Source organism: Aptenodytes patagonicus, chromosome 3, assembly GCF_965638725.1.
Source record: "Aptenodytes patagonicus chromosome 3, bAptPat1.pri.cur, whole genome shotgun sequence".
In the NCBI taxonomy this organism is placed as follows: Eukaryota; Metazoa; Chordata; class Aves; order Sphenisciformes; family Spheniscidae; genus Aptenodytes; species Aptenodytes patagonicus.
Window position 1 is genome coordinate 25,856,355 of NC_134951.1, and position 16,486 is coordinate 25,872,840.

Sequence of the window (16,486 nt, forward strand, 5' to 3'; positions counted from 1 at the left end):
CTCCACCACCTCTCTGGGCAACCTGTGTTGGTGCTCAGTCAGCCTCACTGTAAAAAAGTGTTTCCTGATGTTTAGACAGACCTCCTGTGTTTCAGTTTGTGCCCATTGCCTCTGGTCCTGTTACTCAGCACCACTGAAAAAAGCCTGGCTCCATTGTCTGTGCACCCTGCCTTCAGATATTTATGTATGTTGATAAGATGCCCCCTGAGCCTTCTCTTCCCTAAGCTGGACAGTCCCAGCTCTTTCAGCTTTTCCTCAGAGGAGAGACGCTTTAGTCCCTTCATCATCTTAACAGCCCTTTGCTGGACTCTATCCAGTAAGTCCATGTCTCTCTAGTACTGAGGAGCCCAGAACTGGACCCAGCACTCCAGATGCTGCCTCACCAGTGCTGAGTAGAGGGGAAGGATCACTTCCCTCCCAAGGCAACCTGGGATACCATTAACCTTCTTTGCAGCAAGGGCACATTGCTGATTATGTTCTACTTGTTTTCCACCAAGACCCCCAGCTGGATGGCCCCCAGCATAATAGTTAGAATCTGATAGTTATAAACTAATAATTAAAGATTATAGGATTCATTAAAATAAACACAATTTGCCAATTAAAAATTACTCTGAGTATTACTGATGTTTGGAATAATACCTGAATGCCAATGTTTTAATGAAGTCTTATTCACTTTTTATGTATGAAAGTTTCAAATACTGAGGAGAAAAATTCAGGCTGGAACTTGAACTTGTAGGGGTGAAAAGGTATTCGCCCGCTTAATCTTATCCTTATTTACAGTAAACAGGAAACAATTGAAGGAGAAGAGAAAAATGGAAAGAAAGGGGCTTTTTTCTTTCTTTGTGGTTTTTTTTTTCTTTTTTCTGAAAAAAGAAGGTTAAAGCAAAAAGATAAAGAAAGAAAAAACAGCGGCATTTCAAAAACTACTAATTGCCACTGAGTGCTGCTGTCCTAAAAGTCTTCATGCAAGGGAAGAAGAAAAGACATTGCAAAACTTCAATTTTCTGCTGAAAATACTGATCCTGTGCCCACTGCCATTTTCATACAGTTATGGTAATATCTACACTGACAGAAGATTAGTCTGTGCTGAAGAATACTGCAGAACAATTGTTAGATGAGGATACTGTGATAAAATCCCTAGGTGAAAAAAGTAATGAATTTGTTAAAAATATTTTGTCCTATCTTCCATTTTATCATTTAGTATAGCAGACAACAGATACTACAGAATCCATCAACTCCCATGAATTAGATAAAGTAACTTTTCAAACATTCTTGGAAAACAAGAAGTAATTTTAAAACTGAATCTAAAGTCTTCCATTACTGCTTTCCAATTCTGACAGTGCATAAAAGTGTCAAAATTCTTTATTATATTTTTTATCTTATTCTTAAATGTGATTTCCAGAAATATTCTGTTGCATTTCTTCTGAAAGAGCTAGCATAAAAATAGTATATCTCATAAAAAAATTAGTCTAACTAACTTATGTGGAGAAATAGACAGTAATTTATACTTAGTTAAGAATACAACATTATATTATCATCTGTTCAGTCCTTGGTGCATAGACATTACATAGAAAGAGAAGATGGAAATATGTGTTGTTAGAAGACGGATGACGGATTTATTTATCACTTCATTTTCATATCTTCAATCAGAAGCATTTGTTTAATTTTACATTTAACTTGGGTATCTATTCTCTATTTTCAGGCTCAATATTTGTTTAACTAGAATTATTTTCTCACAATCTTCTTATAATTATATACTCCAAAACTTTATCAGTTTGGATTTAGGTTTTCAAGCAAAACATGAACTACTTGCAAAGTCTTTTATATCAAATTTCTGCAGAGCAATATGAAAGCATATTTCTGACATAGAATTTCTTTTTAATTAAAGAATAAAATGTCATTAATAAATGTCATTCAATGGTGTCATAAATGCCAATGGTATCAATACCTACCTTCACACACAGGCTGTATACCTGACCAGGAACCATTAAGCAGGCACGTTCTTTCTGCAGATCCTCTCAGCTGATAACCCATTTCACAGGAGAAACGTAGCAGACTTTTTATTTTGAACTCATCCCCTAGTCTAGACCCATGAGCTGGTACTCCTGGATCATCGCAATAGCCAGGATTATTTCCTGTAAAACACAACAGAGCAGAATTATTGGCAGAGACGTTATGTGCAAATGTAATGGTAGTGAAGATACTCTCTTGCGAACAGTACTACTAACTGCATTATTTCTATCATAATTAATCACTTTTCTTCCAGTGCAAAGGCTTGAAACCAACACCAAAGATGAAAATAATACCTTTTTAGCCTACTTCTTCTCTCAGACCTATACAGACCTAAACATAGAATGTGATATAAATAAAAGATAAAAGATAATTGTGAACACAGGAAGCACCCCTGTCATTTTTTGTCAGTTCAACAAATTTATTGTCTTTTAAACATAAATAACATTTTCTACACATTGTATTTTATTGTACTTCTCTGCTAGTGATAACTTCTAATAACAAAAATTAGATAACAGCAAGAATGAAGAGAACCATATTCAAGTTTCTTAAGAAATATATTTGAAATACTTATATCCACAGAAAAGACTAAATGGTACCTGGCTCTCTGTGCCTGTCAAGAATGGAAAGGACACGTCATAATTTTCCTTATCCTTTAAATCCCTATGCAAGTATTGGTTAAAATTTAGAAGAGAAAGAATCATAGAATCATTAAGGTTGGAAAAGACCTCTAAGATCATCGAGTCCAACCGTCAACCCAACACCACCATGCCCACTAAAACATGTCCCTAAGTGCCTCATCTACTCGTCTTTTAAATACTTCCAGGGATGGTGACTCAATCACTTCCCTGGGCAGCCTCTTCCAATGTTTAACCACTCTTTCAGGAAAGACATTTTTCCTCATGTCCAATCTAAACCTCCCCTGGTGCAACTTGAGGCCATTTCCTCTTGTCCTATCGCTAGTTACTTGGGAGAAGAGGCTGACACCCACCTCGCTACAACCTCCTTTCAGGTAGTTGTAGAGAGTGATGAGGTCTCCCCTCAGCCTCCTCTTCTCCAGACTAAACAACCCCAGTTCCCTCAGCCGCTCCTCATAAGGTGCTGCAAAACAGACCTCTCAAACTTGTCCTCACAGGTCTAATGAACCAGTCAACTGCCTTATCAGATAAAGCGGCTGCTACAGGAAACGCTACCCAAGATGGTCAAGGAAGTATGGTATCAGTGTCAACAATTTATTATAAATTTTGACATAAAATTGTATCTCTCCTAAATCCCTCTGTGTCTAAATTGTGGTTCATAGCAACATTATCCTTTGTTCTCCATTTTTAAGTTATACATCTAGACTGAATTTCTATTAAAACTATAGTTTGTTTGTTTGTTTTTTAAATATGCATAAGTAATTCCATAGGTTGAAGTCTATATCTTCTTACATAGGTTTTTCGTCATAGGCACACCTCTCAGATGAAGGACAAAATCTTGAACAAAGGAATAACAATAGCAAAACATTGAGAAAACTCAAACTCTTATTTTAGAAATGAAAATTTTCTAAAATAATCTAAACGGTTATGTGTGTGGCATAAGGTTTTCAGTATAGCAAGTTTGAGACAGACACTTTGGATACAATCATGGTTCCTCATAAAAGGAGACCAAGACACAGTTCCTGAATTCAAGGCTAACTTGTGGGCTTCAGTTGTATCCACTTTGCTTAGTACTAGCTTCTTCTAGAATAGATTGTCCTTGTCACCTTGCCCTACAGCATTTGGACCTAGATTTCCTTGTCTAAATGCATGCTTGTAAACAGTGTGTGTCTTGAAGCCAGCTGCTTTATTCTGTCTGCATCTATACTGTTAAACTCACTCTCCAAAATGGGGTGGCTGCATCCAAAGTAGCTGTTGAGAATGATCTTCAGCACACACTAGCTTGCAAAGTATTTGTGCATTGTTTGATGGAGTGTTAGTTGGGATGGGCGAAAACCATTCTGGGGACAATTCTAAGAGCATAATGGTCTAGGTGATCAAGTACTAGCATCGATGACCTATGCCCTGGCACTGTTCAATTGGCAGTATGGATGTGGCCTCTGGATGCCATCTGCTTCCCCTTACTCCAGGACATTACTGTTTCACAGACATTTTTGTCTGCTTAAAATGTGTGAAATAATGTGAAGGCTGTGATCCAGGCTACCACTGTGGCATGTTTACAGTATGAAGCAGATATGTGGCACATACTTTGGCTTGTGAATGCAAAGACTGCAGGAATTGTTCAGGGCAGAAGGATCTATGATTCTAAAATTCCGGTGATGTCCCACTTTGCTTTGGGACTTTGTTGAGGAAGTTATTCTAGATGAATGACCAGATTTTTTTTCTTGGACACACCTAGTTTTATCTTGGAGAAAGTTTAAACTGGAGCCATGCAAGGTTATAGTCAAAGGGTATAGACAAAGGCAGTTATAGTATTATGAAGGTCCAGACCCTTTTTTATTTATAATGTAGATGACTATATATCCATTACTGAAAAATGAGTGTAAGTCATCTTAAACAAAAATCTCAACTATCACTTAACTCCGAAGATACAAATGTCCATCACTGCAACAGGTCCCAGGTGACAACAAACCCTGAGATCATATTTATACCATCATGCATTCTGTCCTGGTTTTGGCAGGGATAGAGTTAATTCCTTTCTAGTAGCTAGTACAGTGTTTTGGATTTAGGGTGAGAATAAAGTTGATAACGCACCGATGTTTTAGTTGTTGCTAGGTAATGCTTACACTAGCCAAGGACTTTGCAGCTTCCCATGCTCTACCAACTGAGAAGGCTGCAGGTGCACGAGAAGCTGGGAGGGGGCACAGCCAAACTGGCCAAAGGGACATTCCATACCATGTGACGTCATGCTCAGTACATAAACTGGGGAAAGCTGGCCGGGGGGGGCCGCTGCTCAGGGACTGTCTGGGCATTGGTCGGCGGGTGGTGAGCAATTGTACTGTGCATCACTTGTTTTGTGTATTATTATTATTATCATATTATTATTATTATCATTTTATTTCAATTATTAAACTGTTTTTATCTCAACCCACGAGTTTTTCTCACTTGTGCTCTTCCAGTTCTCTCCCCATCCCACCGGGTGGGGGGGGAGTGAGCGAGCGGCTGCGTGGTGCTTAGTTGCCGACTGAAGTTAAACCACGACAGTCCTTTTTGGCGCCCAACGTGGGGCACGAAGGGTTTGAGATAATAGCAGATTAACCGGAGTGTATTAAGGAACTTATATCTGTTAGTAGTAGTGGGTCACAATGTTGGTTTCTCTGTTCTCGATATTGATTTGTATAATCTGCATCGTGCTCTTTTTCCTGCTGTACATGTTAAAGATTGGTGTTGGGTTTTGCAGTTTGCTGTGGTCTGCAGTGAATAGTGATGTCTCGCTTGTGAGGTTTGTTTTTAGAACATTGACCTTGACGTTAGTGTGGTATGTAAGTTTCGCAATGAAGCCGTTACTGTACCACGGAGACCATTTCGTGGAGACAACTAGCAATTGCAGTAACTTTTCTGAGAGTTTTTTTACGGAGGAAATACAGAATGGCAGTGTCACTACCTTCTTCTATGATGTTTCCTCCTTCATTACAGTAACTTTTCAGTATTTTGAACATCCTTGGGCAGTTAAGATACTTCTATTAATACTTCTTGGGAATATTGTTTTGGTTTTGTCTAAAGTTGGTAAGCAATTTAAGAATATCATTGAGAGATCTGCCCCAAGGCTGAATAATTATGAGTGGTAGGGTGTGTGGGACAAGATGGGCAAGTACCTAGGCCAATGGGCACCCCCAGTGTTTTGGAACTTCACTCCTGAGCAAGTGCAGAATCCTGAAAAGTTAGTAGAATATTTGGACAAAGTATGCTGTCACCCTGGCAACTCCAGAGAGATGCAGATCATTGCAATGTGCTGAAGAGGCCCCAATGTATAATGAACTACCAGAAAATGAGAAGCAATATGCCCTGTTCACTGATGGGTCCTGTCGTCTTGTGGGAAAGCATCGGAGGTGGAAAGCTGCTGGATGGAGTCCTACGCGACAAGTTGTAGGAACTGCTGAAGGAGAAGGTGAATCGAGCCAATTTACAGAAGCAAAGGCCATCCAGCTGGCTTTAGATATTGCTGATCGAGAAAAGTGGCCAGTGCTCTATCTCTATACTGACTCATGGATGGTGGCAAATGCCCTGTGGGGGTGGTTGCAGCAATGGAAGCAGAGCAACTGGCAGCGCAGAGGCAAACCCATGTGGGCTGCCGCATTGTGGCAAGATATTGCTGCCCGGGTGGAGAACCTGGTTGTAAAAGTCCGTCATGTAGATGCTCACGTACCCAAGAGTCGGGCCACTGAAGAACATCAAAACAACCAGCAGGTGGATCAGGCTGCTAAGATTGAAGTGGCTCAGGTGGGTCTGGACTGGCAACATAAGGGTGAATTATTTCTAGCTCGGTGGTCCCATGACACCTCAGGTCACCAAGGAAGAGATGCAACATACAGATGGGCTCGTGATCGAGGGGTGGACTTGACCATGGACACTATTGCGCAGGTTATCCATGAATGCGAAACATGCGCTGCAATCAAGCAAGCCAAGCGGTTAAAGCCCCTCTGGTATGGAGGTCGACGGCTGAAATATAAATATGGGGAGGCCTGGCAGATCAATTATACCACACTCCCACAAACCCGCCAAGGCAAGCGCCACGTGCTTACAATGGTGGAGGCAACTACCGGATGGCTGGAAACATATCCCGTGCCCCATGCCACTGCCCGGAACACTATCCTGGGCCTTGAAAAGCAAGTCCTATGGCGACATGGCACCCCAGAAAGAATTGAGTCAGACAGTGGGACTCATTTCCGAAACAACCTGATAGACACCTGGGCCAAAGGGCACGGCATTGAGTGGGTGTATCACATCCCCTGTCATGCACCAGCCCCTGGGAAAACTGAACGATACAATGGACTGTTAAAGACTACACTGAGAGCAATGGGTGGTGGGACGTTCAAACATGGGGGGACACATTTAGCAAAGGCCACCTGGTTCGTCAACACGAGGGGATCTGCCAATCGAGCTGGCCCTGCCCAGTCAGAACTTTTACGTACTGTAGATGGGAATAAAGTCCCTGTAGTGCACATAAAATATATGCTGGGGAAGACAGTCTGGGTTATTCCTGCCTCGGGTAGAGGCAAACCCATCCGTGGGATTGCTTTTGCTCAAGGACCTGGGTGCACTTGGTGGATAATGCGGAAGGATGGGGAAGTCCGATGTGTACCTCAAGGGGATTTGATTTTGGGTGAGAATAGCCAGTGATCTGAATTATGTGATGTTAAGTACTAATTATAGTTATAATAGTTATACTAATAATACACAGATATACTAATCATACTAATAATATTATATGCCATACTAATGTTATTACAATAAGAATCACCCAGACTAATGAAGAATAACTTCAGTGAAACCAAGCAAAGCACAGTGATGATGGTACCAGAACTGACTTCAACATGAAACAATCCAACACCACATACCATCTCCATTTTTCCTGCCCTGAAAGATTATTATGACAGATGGAGCCCAAAGTCATGGACTAAATGAACTCACCGAACATTTTAGAGGGATGGTCCACAGACGAAGGGAATGATATCTCTGTGTGTGTGTGTGTGTGTGTGTGTGTATATATATATATATATAAAAGGGGGTGGTGATTAATGAAAATGTACTGGAAAATATGAGACTTGAGCATGACACAGATGGTATAGAATAAGGGGTGGATATTGTCCTGGTTTCGGCAGGGATAGAGTTAATTTCTTTTCTAGTAGCTGGTACAGTGTTTTGGATTTAGGATGAGAACAAAGTTGATAACGCACCCATGTTTTAGTTGTTGCTAGGTAATGCTTACACTAGCCAAGGACTTTTCAGCTTCCCATGTTCTACCGACTGAGAAGGCTGCAGGTGCACAAGAAGCTGGGAGGGGGCACAGCCAAACTGGCCAAAGGGACATCCCATACCATGTGACGTCATGCTCAGTACATAAACTGGGGAAAGCTGGCCGGGGGGGGCCGCTGCTCAGGGACTGTCTGGGCATTGGTCGGCGGGTGGTGAGCAATTGTACTGTGCATCACTTGTTTTGTGTATTATTATTATTATTATTATTATTATTATTAGTATTATTATTATTATCATTTTATTTCAATTATTAAATTGTTTTTATCTCAACCCACGAGTTTTTCTCACTTGTGCTCTTCCAGTTCTCTCCCCCATCCCACCGGGTGGGGGGGAGTGAGCGAGTGGCTGCGTGGTGCTTAGTTGCCGACTGAAATTAAACCACGACACATTCAAACATATATTAATATATAATAAAGAAATAAACCCCATGCAGAAACAGACTACAGGTTTCAAGTATTATATTGGGACTGTTTTTCATATCCGTTAAGTATAAAACCAATTAGCCCAGTTGTCCTGGGCACAATCATTCTTTCACTGACATTATGAATACAAATTATTCATATTGTTTTTTGAATGGAGTAATCTCCTGAATACCTAATATGGAAAGTGTAGTTATTTTTATAATTCTAAATGCCTTAGAGGAATAAGACACTTTTAAGGGTTTTTCGTCTGTTTGTTTGGGAGTTTTTGTTTGTTTTTTTAATTGAGCTAAGAGAGATAGATTTATCATTTTCCTAGGGAATCACTTTGCTCTCAAGATGGTGTCACATCATGTTCAAACTTAGAAAATTAAATTCTGCATCAGTAACATTGTTTTAGTTACACTAGACATATTTTCCCCATCACAGGGGATGACTACAGTAGTCTTTAATGTTTTAAAAATCTATGAGTCTATAAAAATACTATCATATTTATGACTGATATCTGAAGAGTCTCAATTATTAGTGATTAAAATTTCTGTCCAACAGCATGAGAATTTCCCTTGGGGTGGGAAATGTTGGGCAACAGCACTAGAGGTCTCTGACCTTAAAAATTTTAAAGTCTTGGTGCAATCTCAGATCTGGCATTTTATACTGGATAAAAAGGTGAAAGTGACATAAATGTGGGCTTAAGATAAGCAAGAAAAGGCCAATTCTGTGTGGGAACTATCCACATGATTGTCCTGCAGAGATTCCTTTCAGGTCTAGGCATAGAGACCATGATGGTAGTGAGATCTAGCGGTGTGAGAAGACTCTTAAGTAAACTCTTTCCTCCTTGAGCAGCAGAGAACAGAAAAGAAACATTAGTGATTTAAATTTACTTCCTTTCAAATTCTGCTCAGCATCCTTGCAGAATCTTCTTATGAATGGACCATTTTCAATGAACACTTATTTAGAGCTTCTTCAAAGTACAGAATTTAAATACCTTACACTTATTTAAATTAGGTCAAATCTGAATTGAACCACGTTGACAGATCAGCCCAACAGTGGGCATGTCCAAGAGCTTAAGGGAAGTTATAAGAAGACTCTATAATGTGTTATTGTGGAACAATTTCCTCATTATGAAATTTTCTTCTTAAACCTGTCACGTATTTGTTTTCTTATATACTGAAGTGTGTAGATTTGTTTCCCTTACAAAACTTATTAATACACTGTGGATGTTCGTAGTAGCCAATCCTCATCTGAGCTCTTGACTTCAACAAAACTGTGTAATGTTTTATGGCTTCTTCTAAATTTGCATAGTCAGTCTAGGGGAGAATAAACTGTTCCTGTACTTCCTGACAGCACCAAGAACATTGCAGAGGTTTATGGTATTTGCACATTGTGTACCATCTAGTACCTTTGCTGTGGTGTTTTTTAATCAACATTTTCCTATGTGACATCTTTTGTTTACACAAAACAGTGTTCATAAAAATAAAATTTAATACATTCATTCTTTTTAAGCAGAAGTCTACCAGGTTTTAAATAGTGTTTTGTGGCTTCTATATATTGCAGTATACAACTATAACATCTAGCTAAGGAGTAAAGTTATGAAGTAATGACAAAGAGAATGAGACAATATATGAGAATATTTCAATAAATGCCTATAATTTAGCTGAGTGGCTATTGGTGAATTTAAAATATACTTGGAAAAGAAACAAAGCAAGTATCTGTCTGTAGTTAAAAATTCCTTGAGAATAGCCTTATTCATATAATTACAAGGTGACATTCAGATGGTGGTTGGTACAAGTACCTGAACAGTGAGGGAAAGTCCCACTCCAGTGGCTATCTTCTTGGCACTCCCTAGTAGAATTTCCTATGAGCCTTCGACCCGCTGTGCAAGAATAGTGAATTATGGAGCCATATGTAAATTTGTCTCCTGAAAGAACTGCATTGGCAGGTACCCCAGGATGTCCACAAGAAATGGCTAACAGAGGAAAGAGCACAATATTATAAGATGTTTTCATGGCACAGAAAAAACCCTATTATAACCTTTAAATATGAGGCTGATTCCACACAATATAAATTTCTGCCTGGATTTCAACTCCTTCATATCTTCAGTTTTGTTGTTGCTAGAGGTGATTTACTGGTCATTTGTAAAATTAAACATAAAACCACATGTAATACTACCCATGCAGTTTAGCCTTTCCCTGAAAATATACAGAGCTCTCTTTCCTCATTCATTTCCATTCATTGTCCTTCCCTACAAATAATACACATTATTTCTGTTAAGGTTGGAAAGAAAACCCCAACAAATAAGGTTAATGTTGCAATGTGCTTATATATTACAAATATGATAATGGTAAGTAGCTTTATCATATCTATAAAATAACTAGACACAGTTTAGACAGTATAGAGAAATAAAAAAACTTAATCTGTAGTATTATTATAGCAATGTGTTGCACTAAAGTGAGCAAGAGGAAAATGGATTACTGATCATTTTTGTAAATTATGAATCATATTAATGCTTAAGTTAATGTGTACATTTTGTTTGAGAAAAAATTCAGATAAACAGTTTTGGTAAAGAATAACTTGCAAACAAGTAGTTCAGACCTGTTATATGAGGAAACATAAGTCATCTTAGGGTGAACTGGAAATCAAATTCTGAATGTTTTTTGTGTAAAACTCAGGTCATCCAGTAGAGAAAGAAAAACCAAAGAAAACGAATTTTACATAACTTTAGTAAACAGTCACACAACGTAAACAGGCAACACTTAAGCAGAGCAATTGAACTTGAGCAGCTTTACGAGTTACTTGAATGAATGATCTATGGGTCAAATATATTTTTAGAAAAAAAAAAGACTGTTATTCTGATGACTTAGTCCTGACAGACATCAAAATTATTTGTGTTATACCGGGTCCCATGATAATGTCAAACTGACTGCACAATGGATTTCTGCCAAAAGGCATGGTCCTGACCACTGCTCTTTCACTGCTGTGTATTTCTCTTGCTTTCCTTGGGTTGTCTTAAGCATTCATGTAGCAAATGGTAAACCAAATCAGGACACTGATCCGTCTGAACAGTACTCCCGCAAAAAAAACCCCAGTGTTTAGTTTTCAGCCAGATCAGTTACCTTAATAAGCTTTCTTCAGTATCATGCAAATGCTAGTCCTGCCACAATTCTGGAAGCAGCTGCAGTGGGTGATTGGAGTTTTTGGAAGAAAATCATACATAGGTCACTTTAATGTGGCTGTATAATGATTTGTAGTGAGTAGCATGAAATTTTCCCAGTTTATGAAGAAGAAAAGGAGCATCCATTTTTAAGCAATGATACTCATAGGTATTGTCTTGCATATAAAAGAGCAGTGTGTTTGTAATTTTTTTACTCTTGAACTTGAATTGTTCATGGTAAACATTGTGTCCACTTTGGGTTCAAAATTTATCTCACCTGCCTCTCCACTTTGCCCTATCACCAAAAGCAAACTTACGCTTGAAAAAAAGATATTATCACTGATAACCTTTGAAAATTAAATCTCTCTCACAGTATTTTAAAAGACTCTGAGTGACTTCATCTGTGAATAGATAAACAGATCTTTCTCATAGAAAGAGCCCTATTCATTTCACTGAGTTTTGCTTAGGGGAAAGAATGTTAAATTTGTCCTGGTGATCTTTAGGATTCACATAGTGTTTCAGTCCGTCAGCAGCAAATTAGCAGCAGCTAATCCACTAGGTGATTGAGGAATGTAGGCACCTCCTAGGCTCATTTGAAAGTTCCCATGGCCTTAATCAATAGTCCCCAGAGCAAGGTCAGGAATTCCTGTTCAGAGAAGATGGACACCTATGACTTTCCGTGAGCTCTGCCTAAAAGCAGAAAGCCATGTAAATGCTATTAAACTTCCAAAACACTTGATGTGGAAAGATGGGTAGCTATTCTAGGTGATTTAGATTCCCCATCCTCTTCTGCCTCTTGCATCAGGAGTGTCCCTTCACACTGAAACCCCAGTCCTGGAAGTAGGAAGGGATCACCGACAAAATTGGGCCGCAGACTTTCATAATGGTTTTTCTAAGATACAAAAAGTGAGGTACATGCTTGCATCAGTAAAATATTCTTGTTAATTGTACAATTTTATGCAGCTATTTTGTATTTTAAATGTTGTATTTTGCTTAATTTATTATTGAAATGTGAATAAACCCAATTTTCAGATTATAGCTCTTATTGACAGATATTGAAAGCGTAGATTGTTGTGAAAATCAAAACAAAACTACTTGGGTCATGTGGATATTAGATACATAGTAGTAGGAAGAAAGCAATCATAAAAAAGAAACAAATTCACTAACCTAGTTACATTTATTGATCTGATTGGTACATAAGTATAAATTCATAAAATAAATCATTTAAGTGAACAATCACAATTCTGTAAGGCAAAAATTTTAAAATCATCTGATGTGTTTGCAAATTAAAGTATACTTTAATTTATTTTATATTTTCCTATAATTGCATTGTAATTCAGAAGTTTAACGTCAGAAAATTAATAGGGATCAGAGAAGAAAAATATCTCAATGGAAAATGAAAGTCAGCCAAACTGCTATTTTCTAGAGATCTGAAGCTCACTGAATTGATTATAGGAAACACCAGAAGATTTCCTCCCTCTCTGAGGAAAAAGTGACGGAGGAAGTATGAAGTGATGTTATGAAAAGACCCTCTTGAGCAAAATTTTCCTACATAACATTTTATAGATTCGTTCTCACATACACATTTCAATACATCTGAAAAAAAATAATTCTGAGATAGGCATTAATGGTCTTAGACTACCAATCTAATTTATAACATGTAAATAATAATTTTAGATTTCCCTAGCTGTTTTCAGATATCTTAACAATACACCAAAAGGGGAAATTAATCTTAACTTTTTGACATTTGAAATAATAGCTCCACAGTTCCCTCTAAACCCATTTTCAATAGCGACAAGTTACATGACATCTTGTCTTAATGTTTTCTTACTGAGCTGTACTATTTGCAATACGTTATTCCTAAAGTCCAGTTTTGTTCCTCAATAGATGGCTACACTTTTTTTTGTCTCTCATGACTAAAAATCATGCGCCACTCTTTAATGTTAATCCAGCTAAATGAATACTTACACAAACACTTTGGTAGTGATCTATCCCATAAGCCATTAGCTTTACAGGTCAAAGCAGATGAGCCCAATAGATAAAAGCCCTTCTTGCAATGGTATGCCACACTTGTTCTGTATTTGAAACTTTCAGGATAATTCTGCTGTCCATGCCTAATTGCATTTTCCACAAAGCCAGGATCAGAACAGTTCACCACTGTAAGACAAACAGAGTTCATCACTGATGCATAATAACAATGTCATAAATAAAGTGTAACAGTGATTTTTTTGTTACTTTACTAACAACTCATGACTGTGGTCCATTTGATATCCTTTGTGGTTTTTATTTGACTTAAATATCAGATATGTTGACTCCTAAGTAAGTCTCTAGATCTTTTGGCTTTGAAAGTAATAGTATGATTTTACTCCAGTTCTTGTAATAGTCTTGGACATACAAGTGGTTCAAAGATAAAAGAGAAATCGGAGGAATTTTTTGTCATTCTCTTGGTAGGCTTAGTTTGGCCTTCTATGTAATTTTTATGTGAAGTAAACCAAATTCATACCAAAACAGTACATAGTTAAAATTAAACTTTAACATTTTCTTTTTTCATTTCCTGTAATGAGAAAAATTGCCTCCAACATTAACAAGAACATTTTCTGTTATTAATGTGTAGAACAGAAAAAGGAAGATAGTGAAAAATCAAATATTTGATAGTGGAGCGGGAGTGAGCATAAGTTATTTCTCAGATAGCAGTTAAAAACCTAAAAAAAATATGGGTTTTGTCATGACTTTTTAGTTTTTATATAAGGTATATCCACCCTCCCTAATCCTTCATTTTATACCCTGCAGTGAACATTATGGTTTCTTGGTAGAAGTTTATGATGAGACACTGTCTCCATCACAAACTCCCAACTTTGCTGTTTACTCATTTAAAAAGTTATAAATGCCTCCTCTACCCCTCCCCTGTCTTCACTCTAAACATAATAGTATAAATAAAAAAAGACTTAAAGTATTATTAGTATTATAAATTACAGCTCATCAAACAATGACAGGAATCTACCTTTCGAGTATATCATCTAGTTCAAATTAATTTTCATGAAAAAGAAACCAGTGAAAAAGAACATCAGATAGCATTATCATTTTAGAGGTAAGACATACAGAATCACTAATGAATTGTTTTTCACTCCTGAATCTTTTTTTTTTTTTTCAAAAAGTTAAGTTTTATCACACATATAATTTAAATTTACTGTCTAGCTAATACACTAGAACATGTCAGTTTTTGCAAATGTTCATTCATTGAAAGAATATTTCATTCAATCATCTAAAAAGTATCAGGATTTTAAAGAAATATTAACAATCTAAAACTTAATTTTGGGTGAAAAACAGTGAAAATTGTTTTTATTTCTCTTTATCTTTTAAAGGTACAATCTTAAAATGTATTAAATGCTAATGATTTCAATCTTGTAATGGATTCTAGACAAGTTAATATCAATTTATCAATCATATTTAAACCTTTTCTGTATTAGAAATCTTATTCTGGTGCAACTAGGACTCCTTGTTGCACTCACACAGATCCACAGTACAGGTGCATGTTTTGTAGCCTGCATTTAATATTATCCACATTTTTTTTAACTCAGAATTATAGCATTAGAAATTGGCCATGTGCAGCTTAAACCGTACATATACTTTTACAGTGAGATTTCATTAACGAAAACACAAAACTAGTGGAAATTTGCATGTGGACACATATTACTGGATTTTTTCCCAAGCTATAGGAAAAAATTCATATTGTTTGTCTACCTAACTTAGTTTCTTGTGATACCAAAATTTTTTGCATTGAAAGCCTCAGAAAAGCATAGGTGGCATTGGTGGTTTGTCCTTGGTTTAACTCTTTGTATCTTAAATGCTTGAAAATAAAAATGTTTGGATTACAATATTTCCACCTTTTTCTTTTTCCAAAAATGATTTTTTTTCTGGTTTGATTTTGTTCAGGTAAGAAAATAAAACACCATTAAAACCATTAATTTTGGTCAAGCAAATTTTTTTGCTATTTAAATTTTAAATAATTCACAAAGCTACTTACAAGGTTTAGCTGCCTTAAAAAAAGAAGTTTTATTCTTGTTCCTTAAAACTAGTCAAAATTAAATAATGACAATGGCTGAAATAAGAGATTTGAAACAGAGGTCTGAATTTATGTTCTTTATTAGGAAGATGGTTCTATACTCTTCAGCTAGATCAGATGATAATGAATACAAGACAGCTTTGACTCACATTCACAAGATTGGAAGATACTCTGTTGTGTTTCCAATGTTTAAAAGCACTAAGTATAGCAAGAATGTATATATTATACTGTATAATTTCTTAACTTTCAATGATCATAAGATGTTAAATATTATCAGTTTTTTCAATTTTAAAAAATATTTTATGTGCCCATTGAGCAGTGTATAGGTGTTGTTTTGGTGATCTACATTACTGTTTCAAGTCTGTCTGGCTTTGAATTTACTGACACGGATACACATGCAACCTAATTACCATTGAATGAGGGTTATCAGTTTCCAATACCTGGATTTGCAAGAGTGACGTTATGCTTCTTTTGCCTTTCACTACTCCTAGGATACAAAGGAGCTTAATTGCACACCTTACTTTCAGCTCTGGCAAGAGGGCATGGAAGCATTATTATACTTGTTCAATACCTTTGGATCAAAAGATTGCCTATAAATCTGAACTTTTCCCTAGATTCATGCTTCTGACTTTTGGACAGTTTTCCACTGATTACAAATATAAACCTGGTTTATAAATTACCTCTGATACACAGAACCTTTCCACTTTTTTTTTTTTTTTTTTTTTTTTTTATATTAAACAGTAATAAGATAAAAGAAACAGTCCTAGGAGCAGTTTCTGGAATCAAATCTATTCACTGTAATTGAAGGCACTAAGCCTACATTGGAGGCTCGTATGCCCTCTTACACCTTTTTCTGACCATTAAAAATTCTTAACTTCTGCTCTTCAAC

The 16,486-nt window shown here is 37.0% G+C and overlaps 1 protein-coding gene across 1 annotated transcript in view; it reads right to left on the reverse strand.

Annotated features, from left to right (window-relative positions):
• The window catches only part of CSMD1 (CUB and Sushi multiple domains 1), a 1,284,461-nt gene that overhangs the window by 34,767 nt on the left and 1,233,208 nt on the right, over window positions 1-16,486 (reverse strand). Inside the window, exons 55-57 of the mRNA XM_076332906.1 lie at window positions 13,503-13,691; window positions 10,176-10,349; window positions 1,953-2,135 (exon numbers count right to left, since the gene is read on the reverse strand). Coding sequence (XP_076189021.1) covers window positions 1,953-2,135; window positions 10,176-10,349; window positions 13,503-13,691 — 546 coding nt within the window. The remainder of the gene's footprint in view (window positions 1-1,952; window positions 2,136-10,175; window positions 10,350-13,502; window positions 13,692-16,486) is intronic.